Source organism: Notamacropus eugenii, chromosome 2 (assembly GCF_028372415.1).
Source record: "Notamacropus eugenii isolate mMacEug1 chromosome 2, mMacEug1.pri_v2, whole genome shotgun sequence".
Taxonomy (NCBI): domain Eukaryota; kingdom Metazoa; phylum Chordata; class Mammalia; order Diprotodontia; family Macropodidae; genus Notamacropus; species Notamacropus eugenii.
Window position 1 is genome coordinate 13,293,134 of NC_092873.1, and position 21,088 is coordinate 13,314,221.

Sequence of the window (21,088 nt, forward strand, 5' to 3'; positions counted from 1 at the left end):
GCTGTGGCTGCTGCCTCCCGGGCATGGGCCCTGACATGGTCAAGCTTGGCACATGCCCTCAAAGGGCTGTGTGGCCCCAGTGGTCATGGAGTGATCAGTGAAAGAGGTCAGCTCCCACAGCTGACCACACAGCCACCCTCCTCCGAGCCCCTGCCTGGGCCCCTCTGCCTCAGGTGGCTGCTGACTGCCTGGCCAATGCCTGGCAGGTTTGTGATCCTTTCGGTGGTGCTCTTCGGCCTGGCCTACAACCCCAACGAGGCCTGCTCCCTGAACCTGGTGGACCACGGCCGCGGCTACCTGGGCATCCTCCTGAGCTGCATGATCGCCGAGATGGCCATCATCTGGCTGAGTATGCGGGGCGGCATCCTGTACACGGAGCCCCGTGAATCCATGCAGTATGTGCTCTACGTGCGCCTGGGTAAGGCCCTCCTGTGTGTGGCCCGGGCCCATCCCCTCCCTGCCGTACCTAAGGCTCACACTGGCCCCTCTCTCTCCATAGCGATCCTCCTCATCGAGTTCATCTATGCCATTGTGGGCATCGTGTGGCTCACCCACTACTACACTTCCTGCAACGACGTCACTGCCAAGAACGTCACCCTCGGTATGTCCCAGCCCTTGGCACCAGCACACCGACTGCCTGGCCTGGAGAAGGGACAGAGGCCCTGCCTTTGGTCCAATCATACACTTAGAGCTGTACTAGATTGTTTGCTGCCTTGGGGAGCAGGGAGGGAGAAAAGTTTGGAACTCAAAATCTTATAAAAGTGAAAACTGTCTTTACATGTACTTTGAAAAAATAAAATACTATTAAGTAGGGGAATAAAAAGGGACAGAGATGACCAGAACTATAGGTCTAGATTGACCTAGGTCACATTGACCTAGATAGAGCTCAAGGGGACCTCAGAAACCAAAGCGGGAAACTGAGACTCAGAAGTAAAGTCCCATAGGTAGTAAAGACTGAAAGGTAAAATTCGAATCCAGGTCCCTTGACACCAAATCCAGCCTCAGATGCTTCCTGGCCACGTGACCCTCCCTGAGCTTCCCTTTCCTCGATACAAGATGGATAATATTTGCTTTCCCAGCAGAGTCAGTCAGCCAGCAGGCATTAGTAAGCGACTTCATATCCCTTTTACTGATGCAGTGGGGACCCTGGGAGAGGCCCCTTGGGCACCACATTAGGAGGGCGGGACGCGGGGTCAGGACACTGGATTGGCGTCTTACCTCTGATGCTTGGTGACCTTGGGCAAGTCATCCTCTCTGAGCCTCAAGGTTTTTTTAAAAATGCTTTGCTGATGCTTTAAAAAGCCTCTCTTTGGGAGATCTCTTGTGATAAGAGGCAGTGAGGCCAGACCAGCCCCACCGAGGGTGTGTCTCATTCCTGCCGTCCCCCACCTCTTCTGTCTTCTGGAATCAGGACGCAGTCTCTGACTGTACGATGGGACAGTAATTCTCATACTAGCTCCATGATGGGATTGCTTTGGGGAAAGTGCTATGTGAGCTCTGTTTCCATCCTCATTATTATTCACAGTCATAGAATCAGGAGTGGGGAGGAAGGGGGTCTTTCATTACCACTACCACCCTACCCTGTGGAGGGAGAGAGGCCTCCCCTAGACAAATCCCGACCTCCTCTCTCCCACCCACAGGAATGGTTGTCTGCAATTGGGTTGTCATCCTGAGTGTCTGCATCACCGTCCTGTGCGTCTTTGACCCCACTGGACGCACCTTCGTCAAACTGAGGGCCACCAAGAGGAGGCAGAGGAACCTCCGGACGTACAACCTGCGGTCAGTCAGCTGACCAGCCAGTGGTGTGAGCCCCCTGCCCCCTGGGTGCAGGGCCCTGGGTCTGGGGCTTCAGGGGAAGGAGACAAGAGAAATGGCGGGGGTTGGAAGGGCATCCTCTGCTATGGGAGGGACCTGGAGTAGAGGAGGTAAGACTGTCTGGCTCCCTCCCTCCTTCTGTCCCAGAACATATTAAACATATCTGAAGACACACAAATGAACAGAGGGTAGACCATGTGCCAAGGGAACAGGGCAGAGGAGGGTTCAGGGGCTGATGATTAACCCAGGAGGCCTCCTCAGAGGAAGGGGTTTTGGCCCAAGGTACCCTGGCAAAGAGGAATCTCACTTAGCAGAGAGAATGTAGGGGGCATATTAGAAGCCAGAGGTCCCAAGGAGGGTGAGGCCTGAGCAGCTCCTGCTGGCCCACCTGCCCTCTCGTCTACAGGGGGAGGGATGGAGGAGGGGATGAAGAAGGAGGAGGAGAGGGAAGAGGGAGGGTCCCTGGGCCTGCCTCTGCTGCCTCAGCTCTTTGGAATCAGAGCACCACACCCAGTGGTGGTGATGCTTCTTCAGCCTTTGGGCCAGAGGCAGTGAGCCACTGAGTGCTCTCTCCCCTTCTTCCTGCTCCCTTGGGCTCTCCTGGCTTCTGGGGCTGCAGATGCACAGCCTGCCTGCCCACGCCCAGTCAGGGGCTTTGTGGTTGCTGTCGTTTTAATTAAAAAGCTTTTTGGTGGGTTTGGAGTTTTCTGCTGGCTGCCACTGCCTCCGGCCACCACTTAACACTCTGATGCCCATTGCATTCCTTTTTTTAATTGTTTTTTTAAAATTATTATTTATTTTTAACACAGTTTATAGCAGATAAAACAATTCAAGCTTTTGGTCAGGTGATACTTCTTTTTAAAGCATTTACAATATGGACCACAAAAGAATTTTTTTTAAAACATTAACCCGCTGAGACACAGACAATATTTATGTTGCTAACTTCACAAGCTCTTGACCTAATTGTCTCCACAGTATTACCAAGAATTAAAGGACCCGAACTTACTGTTGTTGGTCTAATGTCCTAAGCCTAATAGCTTAATTTTAGACTTAACCTCGGATGTTCCCATACCAACAATCTATAATTGAATCGATCTGGTATTAAGCTTACAAACCTTTTCACTACAGAAGATTGCCACCAAGAGTAGGTACTTTGCAGGGATACAACATCTCCCCAACTTCACGTCTGTTCCAGGCAGGAATAGATTGTCAACTTGCATTCAGTCAGGCTTAAAGTCTGCCAGGTGTCAGTGGGGAAATTGAGTCAGGAGAATCCCACCTCAGCCCAGGCTGAACAGCTGCTCTCCCACCCTTCCCTTGAGATCACCTATGCAGTGCATACCAGCATCTTGCATCATGTACTGGAGGCTCAGATCACCTTTCTTGCTATCCGTACCTGGAGTTAGATTCAGAAGAAGTCACTTAATAGCCCCATAGCATCTAAAAATGGCAAGTTCCAATAACCAGGTTTCAAATATGATTATAATTTTCACTTTGGCTAAAGAACATCTCTTGAGGCAGGTCTTAAGTGGCTTACATGCCTTTCTATACATGTTCTAGTCCCTGATTAAATGGCAATCATAAAGCCAAATTTACCCTTAAAACCTTGACTTTTCTATCAGTGCCGAATTTTACCCGAGGTTACCTTCCTCTAGGAAAGTGAGACTGAAATTCTTTTCTCCAAACTAAAGATGTCATTCATTTGTTCTCAGTAATTAATTCAGTCTATTGTTTTAATACTAATTGCTTTTACCTCACTTTGTAACATGTCCAATTTTTCTCCCCATCTCTCCCCTCCCCCCATTTCCTAATACCCTGCATTCTGATTACTCCTTCCTTCCATGTAGCCTCCCCTCCATCACACCCCAGCCCTCTCCTATCCCCATCTTTTCTCTTTTCTTGCAGGGCAAGATAAATTTCCATACCCCTATCCCTGTAATTCTTAATTCCCGATTATATACAATAAAAATTCTCAACATTCGTTTCTAATACTTTGAATTCCAACTTCTCTCCCTCCCCCCCTCCCTCCCCAGTGCCCATTGGATTTTCTCAGGGTGAGCGTGTAGTCCCATGGAGAGCTTCAGGAACCCAGTGTACGGATCTAGCCTTTGGCCCAGGCCCTAGAATCCACCCCTGCATCATTTACCCTGGGATCCGGGATCCCAGGTCATAGGAAGTGAAACAGCCTAGGCTGGCCATGTCTTCTTTTTGGGCAACTAGCCCCAGTGTTTCTAGCCAAGCAGTGAGTCCAGGAACTAGAGAGGCTTTGGGCCCCTAGAGGGGGACACCCCAGAGGATGTTCCTCCAGTCCCTATACATACATCAAAAACCTGGCTCTGATATCCACCAGGGTAGCCCTTTGCAGAAAGCACCAACCTCAGTCACCTCTTGGGTCTACCAGAGCTCCCTGACCCAGCATTCCCCGAAAGCTGGCCAACCAGAGAAGTTCTAGTGGCGCCATTTCATTTTGAATTGGCCTCTGAACCCTTGGCTGTGGCCATGCCCTCCCAGAATAGCTATGCCCTTAAATTCTTTCCTGCTCCACCTTTTCCTCCTTGCAGGCGGGCTGCTGCTGACCCCTGAGAGGCCCCAGCCAGGGGCCTCAGGCCTGTGACCTCAGATGGGCACTGACTCACTTTCTCCTAGGGTTCTTTCCAACAAGTTTCCTGTTATTTTTGATTCCCCATCTCATATGACATGGAGGGGATCCTTCTGTTTAGTGCGCTAAAGTCCAAGAGGCTCGGGTGTACACAACCTCCCATCCCAGAGTCGGAGAGTTTCGCTGCCTTTGGACAGGACTTTTCCCAAACCACCCACTTGCCCCCATCAGGGCCCTGCGACACCTTGGTTGATTGTGAATGGCCCTTGGTTGGGTGCAGCTTTCTAGGTCACAGAGCTTGTTGTGTGGCTGGGCAGGGGGTAGAGATGGGCAGTAAGGCGACACCCCTCTCTTTGGAGTGACCAGCATGTACACAGCTGGATCAGAGTGGGTCTCGGTCTCCTTTAGACTTGCAGAATTGCCATGGTGTAGACAGGAGATGAGAGGACTGGCCCAGCACACCAAGCCAGGGGCGAGACCAAGAACAGAGTGTCTCTCCAGAGCCGCTGGGGATGGAGGCTAACAGCCCACTTTGCTCAGGGTTTCCTTGGTGCTTTTGCTTTGATCTTTCAGGATTGTCTGTGCTGCAGCCTCCTGGCAGAGCAGGCACCTCCCGGGAAGGGTCATCCTCCAAGCCTCCATCCTGGACAGAGAGGCCCGGGCTTGGGTCTAGCCACCTGATCCCTTCCTGGGAGCCTCCCCACCTGGATCTGACTACTGATGTTTCCTCTGACCTGCAGGCACCGCCTAGAAGAGGGTCAGGCCACCAGCTGGTCTCGTCGGCTCAAAGTGTTCCTCTGCTGCACACGGACGAAGGACTCCCAGTCAGTAAGTCCCCAGGGGTCCCCTCTCTTGGCCTGGCCTTTGGGGGGGAACATGATGGGGGGTGGGCAAAGGCTTGAGGAGGGTCCGTGGAGCCTTTATCATGGAAGCCCCTAATGACAGTCAGCAGTGTGTCACAACAGAATATCACAGAGTCACCCAGGGGCACACTACCAAAGAGTCCCTACCACAATTTAACCCACAAACGAGGGTCCTCCTGCTCACCTGCCATGGGAGGCAGCCCAGCTTACATTCCCAATCATGTCAGTTATAGAGAACTTTATGAATATTATTTTTTCCTCACTCTCACCCTGAGATATTGGTGCTATGATGATCCCCATTATACAGAAAGCGAAACAGAGGCAGGGTTACTCGCCCAGGGTCACCCTACTAATCAGCATCTGAGGCTGAATTTGAATGCAGGTCTTCCTGGCCCCTGGCCTGGCACCTCCTTTGAGGAACCTTAGAGCATAAAATACGGAGGATCAGAATGGCAAGGTATTTTGACCCTGAAATAGGAGGGGCCTCAGGACATAGAACACAGTATATCAGGGTGGGAAGCCTAAGAGCCTAGAAGGTCAGAATTTGTAGGGACTGTAGAACCCTGAATGTTAGGGGCCATAGAACAGAGAAGGTCAGAGCTGGGAGAGCTTATAAAGGAGATTGGCCTCCTAATTTTACTGATAGGCCCAGGGAAGGAGAGCAGCTTGTTCCCCACAAGCTAGTGACGGAGCCAGTGGAAGATAGTCTTCTCTGACCTAGAAAAGCCCTAAAAACAGTGGTAGAGTTCTTTTCACCTGAGAATCCTCCGTGATCTGGAGAGTCAGTTTCTCAGGTCTAGGAGGACACTTGAGGTCCTAGAGTAAATCCAGGCAGGGGAGAGCAGCCCCCTGGGTAGCTTCTTTGTGACTTGGTCCTCAGCTGGAGAGTGGGCTGCCCAGTGCTGGAGCTTTCTCTTGGCCTTGGGGGAACCCAGCCAAACTACCTGGGCTCAGCAAGGTGGGGCTGAAGGAAAGTCTCCAAAGGAGACCAGCCAGTTCTGGGGAAGATGGAGTCAGTGCAGGGCAGGTGAAGGTGGGAAAGGAGACCTTCCCCCAGGCAGACTGAGAAGAGGTGGTATTCCAGCACCATGGAGCCCCTTGGCCTGCTGCCATCACTCCCCTTTCCAGTCTTGGCTGTGTGATGATGGCAGCATCCTTCACTCCCTTTTCAAAGCATGCTTGGACCGAGTCTTCTCCCTGACAACATTTGGTGAGGAAGAGGCAGTGACTGGTTGTGCCTGGAATGCAGGTCTTTTGGCTCCTGAAGTGGTGAATGCCCTCTTGGGTGCCCTGAGGCCCTGGAGCCACTGTCAAGGGCATTGTGGGCACAACCAGACCATCTCTGGATGTCACTAGCCCTGGCTTCGAATTCTAGCTCTGTCAGGCCACCACTAGGGTCTTGGGCACGCTGTCCACCCTCTCAGGATTTGGTTCTTCCTCTGTCCAAGTTGGCCTGTGTGACCTCTACAACCCCTTTTAGCTCTTAATCTAAATGATCGAGTGCAATCCCTCAAGCTCCCATGGATGCAAGAGTAGTTGAGGCATTGGCCTGATCAAGGGAGGCCCCTCCCGAATCATCGGTCCTTGGTCCTTGGTCTCAGCTCCTGTGCGGGGCAGGAGGAGTTGGGGACAGAGCCGGACAGGGAAATGCCCCTGGGCCGGGTCCAAGGGCCCTAGCCAAGAACTCATGGACCCGTTAACTAACAATGCCGGGCACTGGTCAGTTCTAGGCCTCATGTCCAGACCCAAAGTGCGAACACTGAATCATTGTGGAGGATGTAGAATTTGTGTCCTGAAGGATGGACTGGATCGTGCAGGGGTCTCTGCGTCTGCCCACTCCAAGAGAGGGGTGGTCTTGGGCTCAGTGGCAGTGGGGGCGATGCAGAGAACAATCCCTCTGCTTCCTGAAGGCAGGGCCTTCTGACTCTTTCTAGGATCCCCAAAGCTTTGGAGATCATGGGGCAGACATGTCCTTTGGGGATCCCTGGAAGATGGGGGCCATGCCTCCAGCTAGGAAAGCTGAGGGACCACAGGGTGCCTGCTATCGTGGACCTCACAGTTTAACTGGGGGAAGGTGATGTGTGCAGAGAGAGCTACATGCTGAGTGCCTAGGCAGAGTGCAGGTAGTGGCTCACCTTCAGATGGGGAATAATTACAGGGGATTGGAAGGCAATCTCACAGGGGAGGGCCCTGGCACCCTGGAAGGCCAGGAAAGGTCTCTTGCATAGGATGATGTTAGAGCTCCTTTTGGAAGGAAGCCAGCGAAGGCAGGAGGGCACTTCAGGTGTCAGGGACAACTAGACAAAGGCTCAGAGTTAGGAGATGACTGGTGTACTGTGCATTTGGATCACAGAAGAGGGGGTAGGGGATCAGTCATGGAGGACTTTAGATGCCCAATCCTAGCAGCAATAGGGAACCACTGGAGTTTACTGACTACTGAGGGTCCTCGCCCCTGGGATTTATCTCCCCAGAGGCAGCTCCAGGAATCCAGTTAGGAGGTCCCTGTACTAGTGCAGGGGATGAGCCATGAGCTGAACCGGGGAGGGGGAAGCTTTGTGAGTGTAGAGGGGACAGATGGGACAGTGTACAAGACCTGACTTCAGATCAAAGGAGCAACAGAACCAGAGAAGGGTCCAGGATCCCCCTGAGGTTGCTGGGAGGCTGGATAGGAGGTCTCAGGGTGGGCTTCCTGGAGGAGGTAGCCTTAGAAACGAATGCCTCGTGTACCCCTTCTTCTGTGCTCCACTCCCATTCCCCCTTCCTGGGTTTTTCAGGATGCTTACTCAGAGATTGCCTATCTCTTTGCGGAATTTTTTCGGGACCTCGACATCGTGCCCTCTGATATCATCGCAGGACTGGTGCTTCTGAGGCAGCGGCAGCGAGCCAAGCGCAATGCGGTATTAGATGAGGTGAGTGATGCCCTCCCAAGCTTCCCGCCATCCTCCCACCCTCCACCAGTGGAACTCTGCCTTCTCCATTTGCTGCCAGGCTCCCTGACGGCTTCCCCTTGTGAGCTAAGCATTCACAAAGGCTTGGTAGCAATAGACATGAAAAGATCTGGGACCTTCAGGGGACCACAACCTCAAACTAAGGTAGCGATGTGGCATGGCTGCCACAGAGACCAACGCAAGACCCTGGGCCACCTGAGAAGCCTGATGACTGGCAAAGAGGAAGGGGTGGGGCCTCTTTTCCTCATTCCATCTCAGTCTGATCAGACTGCGGTGAGTGGCTTGACTCTGGGCACCACATCTTTGCTAGGTCTTAGAAGAGTGAGAGCCCTCGCCTCCAGGGATGTTGAGCCAGAGTAAAGATTCTCCACTGGCCTTACTCTCTGCTTGGCCCCAGAGGGTGGTCTAGGTGAACTTGTCCAGGGGCGGACTCCCTACAGAGCAGAGCTGGCCACCTCAGATTCGCAGCCACTGATGGTCCTCAGGATGGTCTAGGGGAATTCCCCCAGGGATGGTATAGGGAGAATTCTTGTTGGGCAGAGGTCCCAGTCATGCTAGGTGACTCCCGACATCTTTTCCAGCTCTGTGGTTCCTCGGCTCAAACCCTGGCCCAGCTCTCCTAGGAAACACCAGTGAGCCTTTCTGCTTCCCAGGGCCTCCTCAGTCTGATGAAGGACTTAGGTTTCTCAAGGCTTTTCATGTGCTCTTCTGAAAGCTTCGTCCTTCAGACAGGGCTAGTTGATTAACTGAGCCCAGGTGACAGAGCAGGGACGTGGGAGAGGGCCCTGCCTTTCCTTGGGGAGGCGAGGAGGTCTTCATGGATTGTCAGAGGAACCTGGGGGGAAACATCTTGTCCTCTCCCTTCCTGATGCTGGATGCCTGCCCAGGGTGGCCAGTGGCAGAGCCAGGGTTTGGTGCCCAGGGGGTACTTCTAACCCACGCCCCCTTTGCATGTGTCTGTTACAGGCCAACAATGACATCTTGGCCTTCTTGTCTGGGATGCCTGTAACCAGAAACACCAAGTACCTGGACCTAAAAAACTCGGTGAGTCCAGAAAGTCCCCGCAACATCCCAAGGGGCACACATGGCCAGCCCCTCACCCCTCACCTGCAGATGCCTCACAAGTGCCTTCCCTCTCCCTCCCCAAACTGGACTTGCAGATGGAGGGCAAGGTTCCCTTGTCAGCACCATCTCTAGTCTGTTCTATGACTTCGGTTCCTCCCTTGCCCTGCCTTCCACAGCCCCCCTTCCCAAACCTCACCCTTCCTCAAGCCCAGCCCTGCAGGTGCATTCTCTTGTGTCAGACTGTGGCCTTTTGAACTAAAGACCATGAGAAAAGATGGAACCCAGCTTCCTGAAGCCCATACTTCTTTGTTCCAGCCAGTTGGCAGGCATTTAGGAAGCCCTTAGTATGTGCTAAGTGTCCTGGTATCAGGGAGACAGAGACATGAGACACTCTGCTGTGCCACTAATGGTGCTTTACACGAGGTCCAGTCTTTCCCAGCCCCCAGGCCACCTCCCACATGCCTTGGCCCACTTTCTCGTGAAAGCCACGGAGCTACCCTCTCCCGTGCCCACTGCCCCAGCACAGGGGGCAGCAGCCCCTCAAGCCCCCTCGGACAGCCTGCCAGAGATGGTGTCTGTTGGGAACTTGGCAACGTGGCGGGCCCCTAGCCGGCACCATCCCAGCTTGGGAGCTTCCTTCCACATGCAGAGCTGTTAATTGCTTTCTCTACACTTGTTCCTGAAGAGCAGACAGAGGAGACAGGGATGTTTCCACCCCTCTGGGGCCCTGATTAAGGAGCTACCTATTTAACTTTACAGGATGACTAATAACCTCTTTATAACTTTTACAAGGTGACTAATTCCCTTGAAGGAGGCACAGGCTCTCCCCTTGCCCAAGGCTCCCTGGGAGGTTGGAAATGGCTGAGCCAGTTGTCAGCAGCCTCTCCCAAGACCTGCTCCTGGCCTGGGACAGAACCGAGAGGATCTCAGTTACATCTTTAGATAACAAATTCGTTCCCAGAGGCTATGTTCTCCCCACATCCTCTCTGTGAAGCCTATATATTACAGGGGTTCGAGCCCTGAACTTGGAGCTGCTGAGCCAGGGTCTTGCTCACCCTTCTCCCCCAAAGACCCTCCCTCACTGTGGGCCCTTGGCCAAGACACCCTCCCTAGGCCTCAGTTTCCTCCTCCACCTCAGAGCCATTGTCTCTGTCCTCCCAAGGAGCAGGGCTCATTCTTGCTTTTGAGAGAAAGAAACTGAAGGCTGCATGCCTCAATGGCCCCGTGGAGGTAATTTGGCCTACTTATGCTGCAGTGGAAGCCTTGCTTCAGACCCCTCCGCTAAGACCCTGTGGGCTGTGCCCCTTAAAGACACTTTTCCCCCAGCAGTGGTTGCAGGAGGCAGCTTTCCTTGAATCCACTCAGGGAGTTCTCTCTCCGTGTGTCTCTGTCTTGATTTGTCTCTCTCTCCTCAACACGGTTACCCAAATCGATCTGGTGCAAAGAGGTTTCCTTTGTCCCCAAACCATTAATCCTGAGATTGACGCAATAGGACAAGTCTCTGTAGGATTTACAACCTCATGGCGGAGATAATTAGAGAAATGCAATTACCGTCTCGCCCGCCCAGCTCACCCTTCTCTTTCCTCAAGCCTCCTACCGTGTGACAGCTCTCAGAGCTCTTTCCTGTTAACCTAGGGCCCTCCACATCCCTGGCTGAGAAGCCAGGCTGAGTCCAGGGCCTCTGCTGCTCCAGCTTTGGCCTCCCCGGAGGGCCAGGGTACTTCTCTGATGCTGCCCTCTCTTCTCTTTCAGCAAGAGATGCTCCGCTACAAAGAGGTCTGCTATTACATGCTTTTTGCCCTGGCTGCCTATGGTTGGCCTATGTACCTGATGCGGAAACCTGCCTGTGGGCTCTGCCAGCTGGCCAGATCCTGCTCGTAAGTGTGTGGCAGCGGGCCCTTAGCTTTGCCTCCCTTCCATCCCCTTCTCTTCTGGTCTTTTCTAGATCCCTCTCTCCTTCCCTCCCTCCTTTCTCCTTCCTTCTTGCTCTCTTCTTTGTCCTTTCTCAGAGCTGATGTCTCTGCCCCATTCCTCGCTTGTCCACAGTCCCCTTCTCCCCTCCTCAGGGAGTCCAGTGTGTCCTGTGGTCTCTTTCTGAACCAAGCAAATGATAAGCACAGTGAAATCCTGTTTTTTCAGGCTCATCCCCAAGCCCAGACATCTTTCACCAGGCCCTGAGACAGGCTTCATATTAAACTCTCTAACCCTCATCTGACCCACTTTGGAGCATTCCAGGTGGTTCTGTGGACGCCACATCCTTGACCTACTCCTGCCTTCATCCCATCCCTTGCTAGCAAACCTGCCCCCTGCTGAGGGCAGACCCTCATAAGTGGACCAGGACACTCTCTCCTCCCGCACAAGGCACACCATGTGTTCCCATAGCAGCCAAGGCACTGAACTAGGACAGGTCCCTGGGCCACCGTGATGGCATCGAGTGATGGAAGTGAAGTTTGTTGGCATCCAGAGCTCAGATCCTGGGAGCTGCGTCTTGTCCTCGGTAGCTGCCTAACCCTTGCCCTCAGCCCAGAAGGTGGCATCTCAAGCCCCCTTCACATCAGGCCCCTGCATAAGCCTTAGATGTCCTCCACCCTGGACCAAGTGCCAGGCCTGGCACTCTGATGGTGGCCTTCTTGGGTTTATATCAGTCAATTGTCCACCCCTGTACAATGTTAAAGCAGAAAATGAGATGGCAGGGCCTTAGACCAGGAAGCAGAGGATGTCAGGGGGTTTAGAATGTGGAATATCTGAGCCAGGAGGGACCTTAGAATATTAAATGCTGGAGCCACAATGGATCTGGACAGTCCACCCAGAGGAGGGAAGGGAAGTGGAGCCCTGAGCAGAGTGAGCCCCTCCAGCTCTTGCTGCAAATGAGTGGTTTCTGTGGCCTGTGGGCACCTGCCACAGGGCAGCCAGCGGCCCTGGTCCTCTCTCTTTGCATTCTGAATCTTGCTGACTGATTTTTCAGTTTTTAGGCCCTGGACCATTTGGCTCTCATCAGGCAGGAGGCTAGCTAATGGGCCTTCATTCCATTAGAGGAGACCTCTCCCACCTTGAGTTCCAGGGTTCCAAATGCCAGCCTGGCAGGAAGCAACTCAGGGTGGGCACAAGGTGGTGGAGCATCACTAGGAGGAAGGAGGTAGGGACTTTTGTCCCCCTGACACTGAGTCTTCCTTCACAGGTAAATCAGGGCATTGGCTAAATGACCTCTGAGCTAAGTCCCTATGGCTAGGACATTCCTTGATCCTGTAACTGACTCTGAAACCTCAATCCATCTAGGGCAGGACCAGGGTGTTCAGCTGCAGATAAAGGGATGCCTGCATGGAGCTCTGAACCCAAAGGGGTTGTTTTTCTTCAGCCTCCTTGGCCAAACTTGGGAAGCTAACAGAGGCCAGACGCTGTCCTTAAGACAGCAGCCTCTTGTCCTAAGCTTCCCCTCCCCCCTCAGATGAAAGGATGTGCATGTAAGCTAGGGTCTCTCCATCCTTCATCCCGCTCCACCCCAATATGGTCACCCTTAAGGGCAGCCAATTGGCCCTCCATGCCTGGCACACATGACTGACCCTCATCTGAGGACCAAGATAGAATCTAACTTCTGACTAGGGAGGGTCCTAAACCCCACTAGGAATTCCATCAGCCACTAAGAGTTTGACTGCTTCTCCCCAGGGGGCCAAAAACAAAAGGATTGGATCAGGTTACCTCTTAGGCCCCCTCCAACTTTAATATGACTGGGCTGTCCATGCCATATGCACATGCACATGCATGCACACATGTACACACACATGCATATACGCACACATGCACAGGTGCATGTGCATGCACACACACAACTGTAATAGAAAAGCAGCATTGTAAAATCAAGAACCTGGAACAAGAAGACATCGGTTGGAGGGCAGGATTTGCTGGTAACTTCCTTAGTAATGGGACACACATGTATATACTTTACAAGTTTATAAAACACTTTATTATTTTTTGTTGAAACCCTAGTTCGTGTATCAGCAAAAGTAGCCGCTGATTGAGCACTGCAAGCTTTTTCTCGCTGATGGTGTTTTTAGCCAGATTTGAATAATTTTGAGTTGAAAGCATGACCTTAATCTTGTGACTCCAATGGTGTTTGCAAAGCTTTTCCTCTTCATAACATCCCTCAGCCTGGGTTAGTAGAGGTGTGTGCCAACCTCCCCCCCCATAAAAATTTTAGATGTTTTATTGAGTTTTTTCAATTTTTTTAAAATTACAACCATTTGCCAGTGACTCACTGCCCCCCAAGAGAACAAATCAAAAATGACCCAAATGGAGCCCTCTTTTTGCCCCTCCCATGCTCCGCCACCCTGCCCAGAGTCAGGAGGCCTCCCTCCCGTGAGCCCTCTCTAGTCACTGAGGGATCAGAGTCCTGAATCTGCACAAGATTTTTCTCCTGACAGCTTTGTGAGGAAGACAGGACAAATATGTTTCTCAAGGCATTTTGTCAGTAGGGGAGCTGGTTTCCTCATCTGTAAGAGTGATGATAAGAATATTTATGTAGAGTTAAAGTTTCCAAAGCAATTCGCATGTGTTCTTTGCTCTGCACAGTAAGCTTATGAAATCTGACAAATGAGGAAACTGAGGTTAAATGTCTTGCCCAGAGTTATCCCATAAGTAAGTGTCTAAGGAGGACGTTAGTGGAAGTCTGGATAATAGCCAGCCCACATCTCTGCCTCTGCTCAGTGAGGACCTCTATGGTTCCTTCTAACTCAAAATTCTGTGATGAGTGCATAGGAGAGTCCCAGGGATGGGATACTGAGGGCAAAGGTCATTACCCCCAGGGGAATAATCAAGCAAGATTCTGTGAAGGAAGTGGAATTAGATTGGTTCTTATATCTCTCATCCCACTGACCACATGGTCGGGAAAGGGGCAGAGATGATGTGCCCACCAGTCCATGGCTAGGCAGTGTCAATACCCCAGAATTAGGACCTAAGACTCTACTCTACCAGCCCTGGGCTCTCGCCACACCCTCTTGGATTTGCCAGTGGCTCTCCCCACTTTTGCACATCCCTAACCTTAAGCCCCTCATGTATTTCCCCAACTAACCAGATGGTCCCAATGGAAGCTGCCATATTCCTTGGAACTTGATTTGACCCTGAAGTGCCTAGAGCAGGCCACATAACTGGAAAGTGAGTTGTGCAGGGCTAACTCAGAACAAGGACAAGCTTCCTTAAGGCTCCAGAATCAGGCCTTCCTAATAAAACCCCAGCCATCCCCTTCAAGGCCCCATGAAGGGGCTTGGGGCTCTTGGTGAGGAATCAGTAGGCTGCTGGCTCCCTCTGGTGGTCAAAGGTAGAACTGCACTCCTTGGTGGATTCAGGCCTCTTCTCTTCCCCCCATACCTCTTGGGTCTCCCCTCACAGGTGCTGCCTCTGCCCTTCTCGCCCTCGCTTTGCTCCTGGAGTCACCATTGAAGAGGACAACTGCTGTGGTTGTAACGCCATTGCCATCCGCCGCCATTTCCTAGACGAGAACATGAGCTCAGTGGACATCGTCTACACTTCCTGCCATGATGCGGTGAGAGGGCTGGGGGAAGAGGGGGATCTGTAAGAGGGCAGGATGCAGGCGGCCCCCCTGGCCCCAGACAATAGCAAATGATCCCCCTGCTTTATCCTAGCTCCAGGGAAGAAATAGGAAGCCTCCCTACACCCTCCACTCTGGCCCAACAACCCAACATCCACGAGGTCAGACTGAGCCCGGAGAGCACGTTGTGGAGGTGTTCGGCTCCCCTCCCCACCCTCTGAGCCTGGCAGTGCCCAGGTGACCAGGGTCAGAACTAGGAAGGTGACGGTGTGAGAGCCCTGGACAGTGACGTCCCCGGCCCTCGCCCCTCAGCCCTTTCCTCTCAGCTTGAGCCCTTTCTTTGCCTTTGGGACACCTTGCCTTCTGAACCCACTTCTCCAGCCATGTGGCGGAAAGGCGCCCCCTGCCTGCTCTCCCTTGCCCTGCTCCCCGGCCTGTGGGAGCCGAGAAAGAAAGCTCTTTCTTGAGTCAGTCTCCGAGTCCCACAACAGGCAGTGAGGGGGTTCATAAGGAGGAGGAGACGGGGTCTGCCTCCCAGGCTGGTGGTGGAAGACGTCCAGCTTTGCTCAGGCGCCACTGGGAGAACAGTATGAGAGGAGATAACAAAGTGTGAAATGTGTGGGACACACCAGAAGGGCTGGAGGAGTTTTGAGACAGGGAGATGAGAGGAGGCTGGTCAGATGGGAAAGGCTTCGTGGAGGACTTAGTCCTTGAAGAACAGACCAGATGAGCCCGAGGAGCAGAGGAGGGCATAGGGGGAGGGAGGAGGGGGGAGGCACAAGCACAAGCCTGGGAGGAGGGGATGGCTGGCAAGAGTCTGGCTTTCCTTGCTTTGGGGAAGGGCCAAGCCCCAACGCACAGGCCGAGCTTTGAGAGCGCCCTGGGGAACCGGCCAGCCTTGGGAGTCAGCATCTGGAGACTGAACGTGACCTTGCTGCTTCCCCCCAACACTGGCCTCTGCTGAAAGAGGACCGCAGCCGCCCAATCCTAACTGACTCATTGGCCCTACCCTGTTTCTAGGTCTATGAGACACCCTTCTATGTGGCTGTTGACCATGACAAGAAGAAGGTGGTGATCAGTATCCGAGGAACCCTGTCCCCTAAGGTACATGGCCCTAGCCTTCCTCTTCCCTTCAGTCATTCAGCCCCTCAGCCAGCAAATCACCACAAAACACCTACTGTGTGCCAGGTGCCAGGGATGCGAGGACAGATGTGGAAGCAGTGCTGCTCATGGCAAGACAAGGAGGGTGTGGATGAGTGTAGATGAGACAGTTATAAAGAAGGTGCAGCTAGACAGGGCAGGCAGCTTGGGGGAGGGTGCCGGGAGGCGGCAGCTGGGCATGTCTCACAGGAAGGCAGGGGCCTGGTCTGATGCCTTGGCCGGCATTCTGAGTCTTCTTCCCTACCAGCCCCTCCTCCCCAGTCCTCCTTTTATCTCTCTGACCTCTCTGGACTCTCCTCCAAGGATGCCCTGACTGATCTGACCGGCGATGCAGAGCGCCTCCCAGTGGAGGGTCACCATGGGACATGGCTGGGACACAAGGTACTCCCTGCCCAGACAAGCCTCTTTGCCCCTTCCCTGTTCTCCTATCCGCTCTTGGCATCCTGCCTTGGGACCTTTGCTGGAGGATCACCCTGAGGGATGGGGACTCTACCGAGATCAATAGTCACTGTCTGAGGCCCCCTCCTTAGTAACTCCTTGTCTGTCAGCAGATAAGGTTTGCTGGTGTTACCCACTGATCTTAGGATCAGTACAGTGCCCACCCTCTTCTTCTGGTGACCTTTGCCTATGTCTCTCCCCATCCTGTTGCCCTTCTCTGGGCCCCAGAGGAATATGGGTATCAAAAGGAGGGGCTTCTTTGCCCATGCCTCCCTCTTCCTAGGGAATGGTCCTCTCTGCTGAATACATCAAGAAGAAACTGGAGCAAGAGATGGTCCTCTCGCAAGCCTTTGGGCGGGATCTGGTGAGTCCTTTCCATCTGAGCCAGTCCAGGAGCAAGGCCATTGGAAAGGGCTACCAGCTCCTCCCTCCACCAGGGCATCCCAAACCTCCCAAATCTCCTGGGCCCTAAGGGTGCTCCCCTGCCAACCACTCCTCCAGGCCTCATCCCTTGGTGGTTTGAGGGAGAGCTTCCTGTGGGTGTCACATCCATCCCCCCAGCCCCTGAAGGGAGCAGGCTTAGTGGAGGAGGGGCCAAAGGTGTTTGAACTCAACTCTCTCCCCCAGGGCAGAGGAACCAAGCACTATGGCCTGATTGTGGTGGGCCACTCTCTGGGGGCGGGCACTGCTGCCATTCTCTCCTTCCTCCTGCGCCCTCAGTACCCAACTCTCAAGTGCTTTGCCTACTCCCCCCCAGGGGGCTTGCTGAGGTAGGAATGAGGTGGCCTTCATGATCTTGGGGCCTGGTGGGGAGGTCTGGGGCACACCTTTGGGAGTCCAGGCCTGGCAAAGGGAGGTAGGAGGCATTGCTGATGCTTAGAAGGTCCATAGAGGGACCTGAGCTCCTGGGCTGGATCTCTACTCCCATGAGCCTGAGGGAGACAGTGGCTGGCCTGGGAATGGGGATGTGCAGAAACCTGGAGAGTCACCTGCCTCCTGAGCCCCAGGGGTGGCAGGTGGGGAACAGGGCGACGGAGAAGGCTTAGCCTGGCCAGAGGCCAGAAGGAAGCTCGGCTTCTGGAGCCCTGTCCTTTTCCCAAGCAGCAACCTCTGACCCACTTTGGACCACTGTCCTTGAGTCCAGCCCACTGTTCAGGGGTTAGGCAGGTAGGTGTGCAGAAGAGAGAACGACTGCTGGGCCCAGAGTCAGGAAGACCTGACACACCCACTGGCTTTGTGGCCCCTGGCAAGTCCCTTAGTACTGCCTGCCTCAGCGTCCTCATCTGGAACATGGAGACAGTGCTCACACCTTTGTAAAACCTTTGGCACACAAGCCTCTGTACTCAAAGCACTGAGCCAGGCCTGGATGAAAAAAAGAGTCTGGAAAAGACATGACTTCTATCCTCGAGAACCTTACATGGGGGTGTGTGTGTGTGTGTGTGTGTGTGTGTGTGTGTCTGTGTGTGTGTGTGTGTCTGTGTGTGTCTGTGTGTGTCTGTGTCTGTGTGTGTCTGTACACACAGACACACATATGGATGTGTGAACACACACACACGCACATATAGCATAATGCTTTTTGTTATTGTTCAACCGTTTTACTTGTACCCAATTCTCCATGACCCTATTTGGGGTTTTCTTGGCAGAGAAACTAGAGTTTTTTGGCATCTCCTTCTCCAGCTCCTTTTATGGATGAGGTCACTGAGGCAGACAGGGTCCAGTGACTTGCCCAGGGTCACATAGCTAATAAATGTCAAGCTGCATTTGAACTTGGGTCTTCTGTGCACCATGGCATCCCCTAGCTGCCTCTTATCCTATATTCCTATGAAGCAGCATAACTTAGCAGGTTCAAGGCCTGTCTTAGAGTTGTAGGCCATGGGTTTGAATCCTCCCTCCGACACCCACTCTCTCTGTGGGACTGGGAGAAATCACTTCACTTCCCAGTGTTCCAGGCGATGTATGAAACTAGGCTAGAGATGAATTGCCCATTGCCTTGGGCAAAGGGAGTTTCCATGCCATAAGTTCCCTACGTGTACAATCAAAAGTCCAGGAAAAGAAAAGATGCATTCTGTGAGGATGTTAGAGAGATGCAAGTAGAATGCTGTATGACTCAAGAACAGCCCAACCCCGGGGCCTGAAGGGGCCACAGAGGCAGGGTCTGGGCATGGATGGCGCAGCAGGAGGAGGGCCACATCTGAGGGTGGGGAGTCTAGGTTGGCCGCGGAGGATATGGGAAGGATGAAAAGGACTGGGGGTGACCTGGCAAAGGGCACCAGATGGCTGAAGTACTTGGGAAGACCGGAGGTTCTCAGCCTTGACTGGGTGGTGGGTTCCTTCACAGTGAGGATGCCATGGAGTACTCCAAGGAGTTTGTGACTGCAGTGGTCCTGGGCAAAGACCTGGTTCCCAGGCAAGTCTGGCCTCCCAGGCCCCTGCATGTCCCCATGTCTCTCACTTTCCCCCTGCCCTCTGCTCAGTGCGCAGTGCCCTTGGCCTCTCCCTATCATCTCCTTTCCCGTTGCCCTCTGAGATGTTCTCTGGGCACTAGTGCAGGCCCAGGCCTTCTGAGGGGGTCACCATCTCACCCCGTCCTGTGCACTGACCCTCATCCTGCTGGTCCTGACCTCAGACCAGCTCCCTTTGAGTTCCCTCCCCACTCCCTGCTCTGCCCCTCTCTGCCCCCGACCCTGGGACCCAGTCAGCCACCCAGGACTGAGCTCAGCCTCCTTTTTTCCCCACCAGGATTGGCCTGTCACAGCTCGAAGGGTTCCGAAGGCAGCTACTGGATGTCTTGCAGCGCAGCACCAAGCCCAAAGTGAGCAGGTGCCCCCAGGAAGGCCATGTCTCTCACAGCTGTGCCAGGGCTGGGGCCTGTGTCCTCCAGGTCCCCAAGGGTTATGTTGGGAGGCAAGGAGGAAATCCAGGGGTCACCAGATACTTTCCTCACATCTACCTTGTGAGGAAAATAGAGCAAATATTCCATTTTATGGATAAAGAAGCTGAGGCTTTGGATTCTTGCCCTCTGGAGAAGGGGGACCATGTCGTGGGAGGCTCAGCTAAAGGGGCTAGTGACATTTAGCCCCAAGAAGAGGAGATCTGGGGGCAGCGGGTTTAGCTCAAGGTCACTGACAGCTCTAGACTTGTCCTCTTTGGTCCTAGGAGTCCTGGTGGGGGCTGAGGGGAGTCCCGGAGAGGCAGACCAAGGCCTGGGATCAGGAGGACAGGCAGGGGCTGATGAGAGGGCCTTTAGTGGAGGCTGGAGGCCCCCTCCTTAGGGAGATTGGAGGGATGGTTAGACTGAACCCCTTTCCAAGCATTGCTGGAGTAAGGAACCCAGGTTCAGATCCTGCCTCTGACTCTTCACGAACTGTGTGGCCTGGGGTAGGTAAGTTAACCTCTCCAAGCCTCAGCCTTTCCATCTGCACCATGAGATCTGTACAATTTAGCCCATAGACTCATTATAGGGAAAGCGCTTTGGAGTCCTTCAGGCAGGACAGAAAAGTCTCAGGTGACCAGCATCTGTTTTCTCCACTGTGGCTCGGGGCTGAGCGGTACCCGGCCTTGGGGGAGTCGACCTCCTGGGGCAGGGGGAGGTCAGCAGCCCATCCCCAGGGCTACAAGAGAAGGTAGTCTCCAACTGGGACCTGGGAGGCTGCTGAAGCCAAAGCAAACCTCCTCCCCCACTTCATCTCTGTCTCCCCAAAGCCTGGCACATAGTAGGTGCTTCATAAAGGCTTCTGAAATGATTGAATGACTGAACCAGTCAGCCCTGGGAGAGCCTTGGCAAGGGCAGCCTCTAGTTCTCACCTTGCTAAGTGTGGCCAGAGGCAGCAGTGTTAGCTGCTATGGGAGAGGTTTCCCACCATCCCTTAAGCTCTCCTGCTTACCCACTACTCAGCCCTGCCTTGATTTCCCTTCACCACCACACCTTACCCCCGCCTCTTCCTTTGGGGACCTGGTGCCCATGCCCCTTTGGGGCCACTGTTCAGTTTTCTCTTCCCAAACCTAGTGGCGCATCATTATTGGGGCAACCAAGTGCATCCCCAAGTCGGAGCTGCCAGAGGAGGCCGAAGTGACCACCATGGCCAGCAACCGCCTGTGGACCCACCCCAGCGACCTGACCATTGCTCTGTCAGCCAGCACGCCCCTGTACCCCCCGGGCCGCATTATCCATGTGGTGCACAACCACCCAGCCGAGCACTGCTGGTAGGTACCATGGGGCATCACGTGGCCAAGGAAGGGCAGCCCCAGGGGCACTGGCTGCAGCAGCCAGGGCCCATCTGCTCCTGAGTGTGGCGGCCACACCCAGGGTTACTGGAACCTGGCTATGATCCTAGCTGATTCTGGGGGTTCTCAGTTCTAGTCACGGCTTGGGGATACTGAGCCTGGGAATGCTTTGAACCTTCAGGGCCCATACAGGACAGAGCAAGAGGAGGGGAGGGGAAAGGGGGCAGAGTCGGGTCATGTCTTTGATCCCTGTGTCTTCCCTTCCCTGTCAATGTCTGTATGTCTGTCCCAGCTGCTGTGAGCAGGAAGAGCCCACATATTTTGCTATTTGGGGAGACAACAAAGCCTTCAATGAAGTGATCATCTCTCCAGCCATGCTCCATGAGCACCTGCCTTATGTGGTCATGGAGGGACTTAACAAGGTAAGGGGGAT

General features: G+C 53.7%; 1 protein-coding gene across 5 annotated transcripts in view; it reads left to right on the plus strand.

Annotated features, from left to right (window-relative positions):
* The window catches only part of DAGLA (diacylglycerol lipase alpha), a 74,357-nt gene that overhangs the window by 42,787 nt on the left and 10,482 nt on the right, over positions 1–21,088 (plus strand). For all 5 annotated transcript variants that reach the window (XM_072638841.1, XM_072638839.1, XM_072638838.1 and 2 more), the window contains exons 3-18: positions 207–418; positions 500–601; positions 1,641–1,779; positions 5,155–5,242; positions 8,052–8,186; positions 9,192–9,269; positions 11,043–11,167; positions 14,673–14,826; positions 15,853–15,936; positions 16,297–16,374; positions 16,715–16,795; positions 17,059–17,201; positions 18,770–18,838; positions 19,171–19,243; positions 20,438–20,634; positions 20,948–21,077. In XM_072638841.1, coding sequence (XP_072494942.1) covers positions 207–418; positions 500–601; positions 1,641–1,779; positions 5,155–5,242; positions 8,052–8,186; positions 9,192–9,269; positions 11,043–11,167; positions 14,673–14,826; positions 15,853–15,936; positions 16,297–16,374; positions 16,715–16,795; positions 17,059–17,201; positions 18,770–18,838; positions 19,171–19,243; positions 20,438–20,634; positions 20,948–21,077 — 1,888 coding nt within the window. The remainder of the gene's footprint in view (positions 1–206; positions 419–499; positions 602–1,640; positions 1,780–5,154; positions 5,243–8,051; positions 8,187–9,191; positions 9,270–11,042; positions 11,168–14,672; positions 14,827–15,852; positions 15,937–16,296; positions 16,375–16,714; positions 16,796–17,058; positions 17,202–18,769; positions 18,839–19,170; positions 19,244–20,437; positions 20,635–20,947; positions 21,078–21,088) is intronic.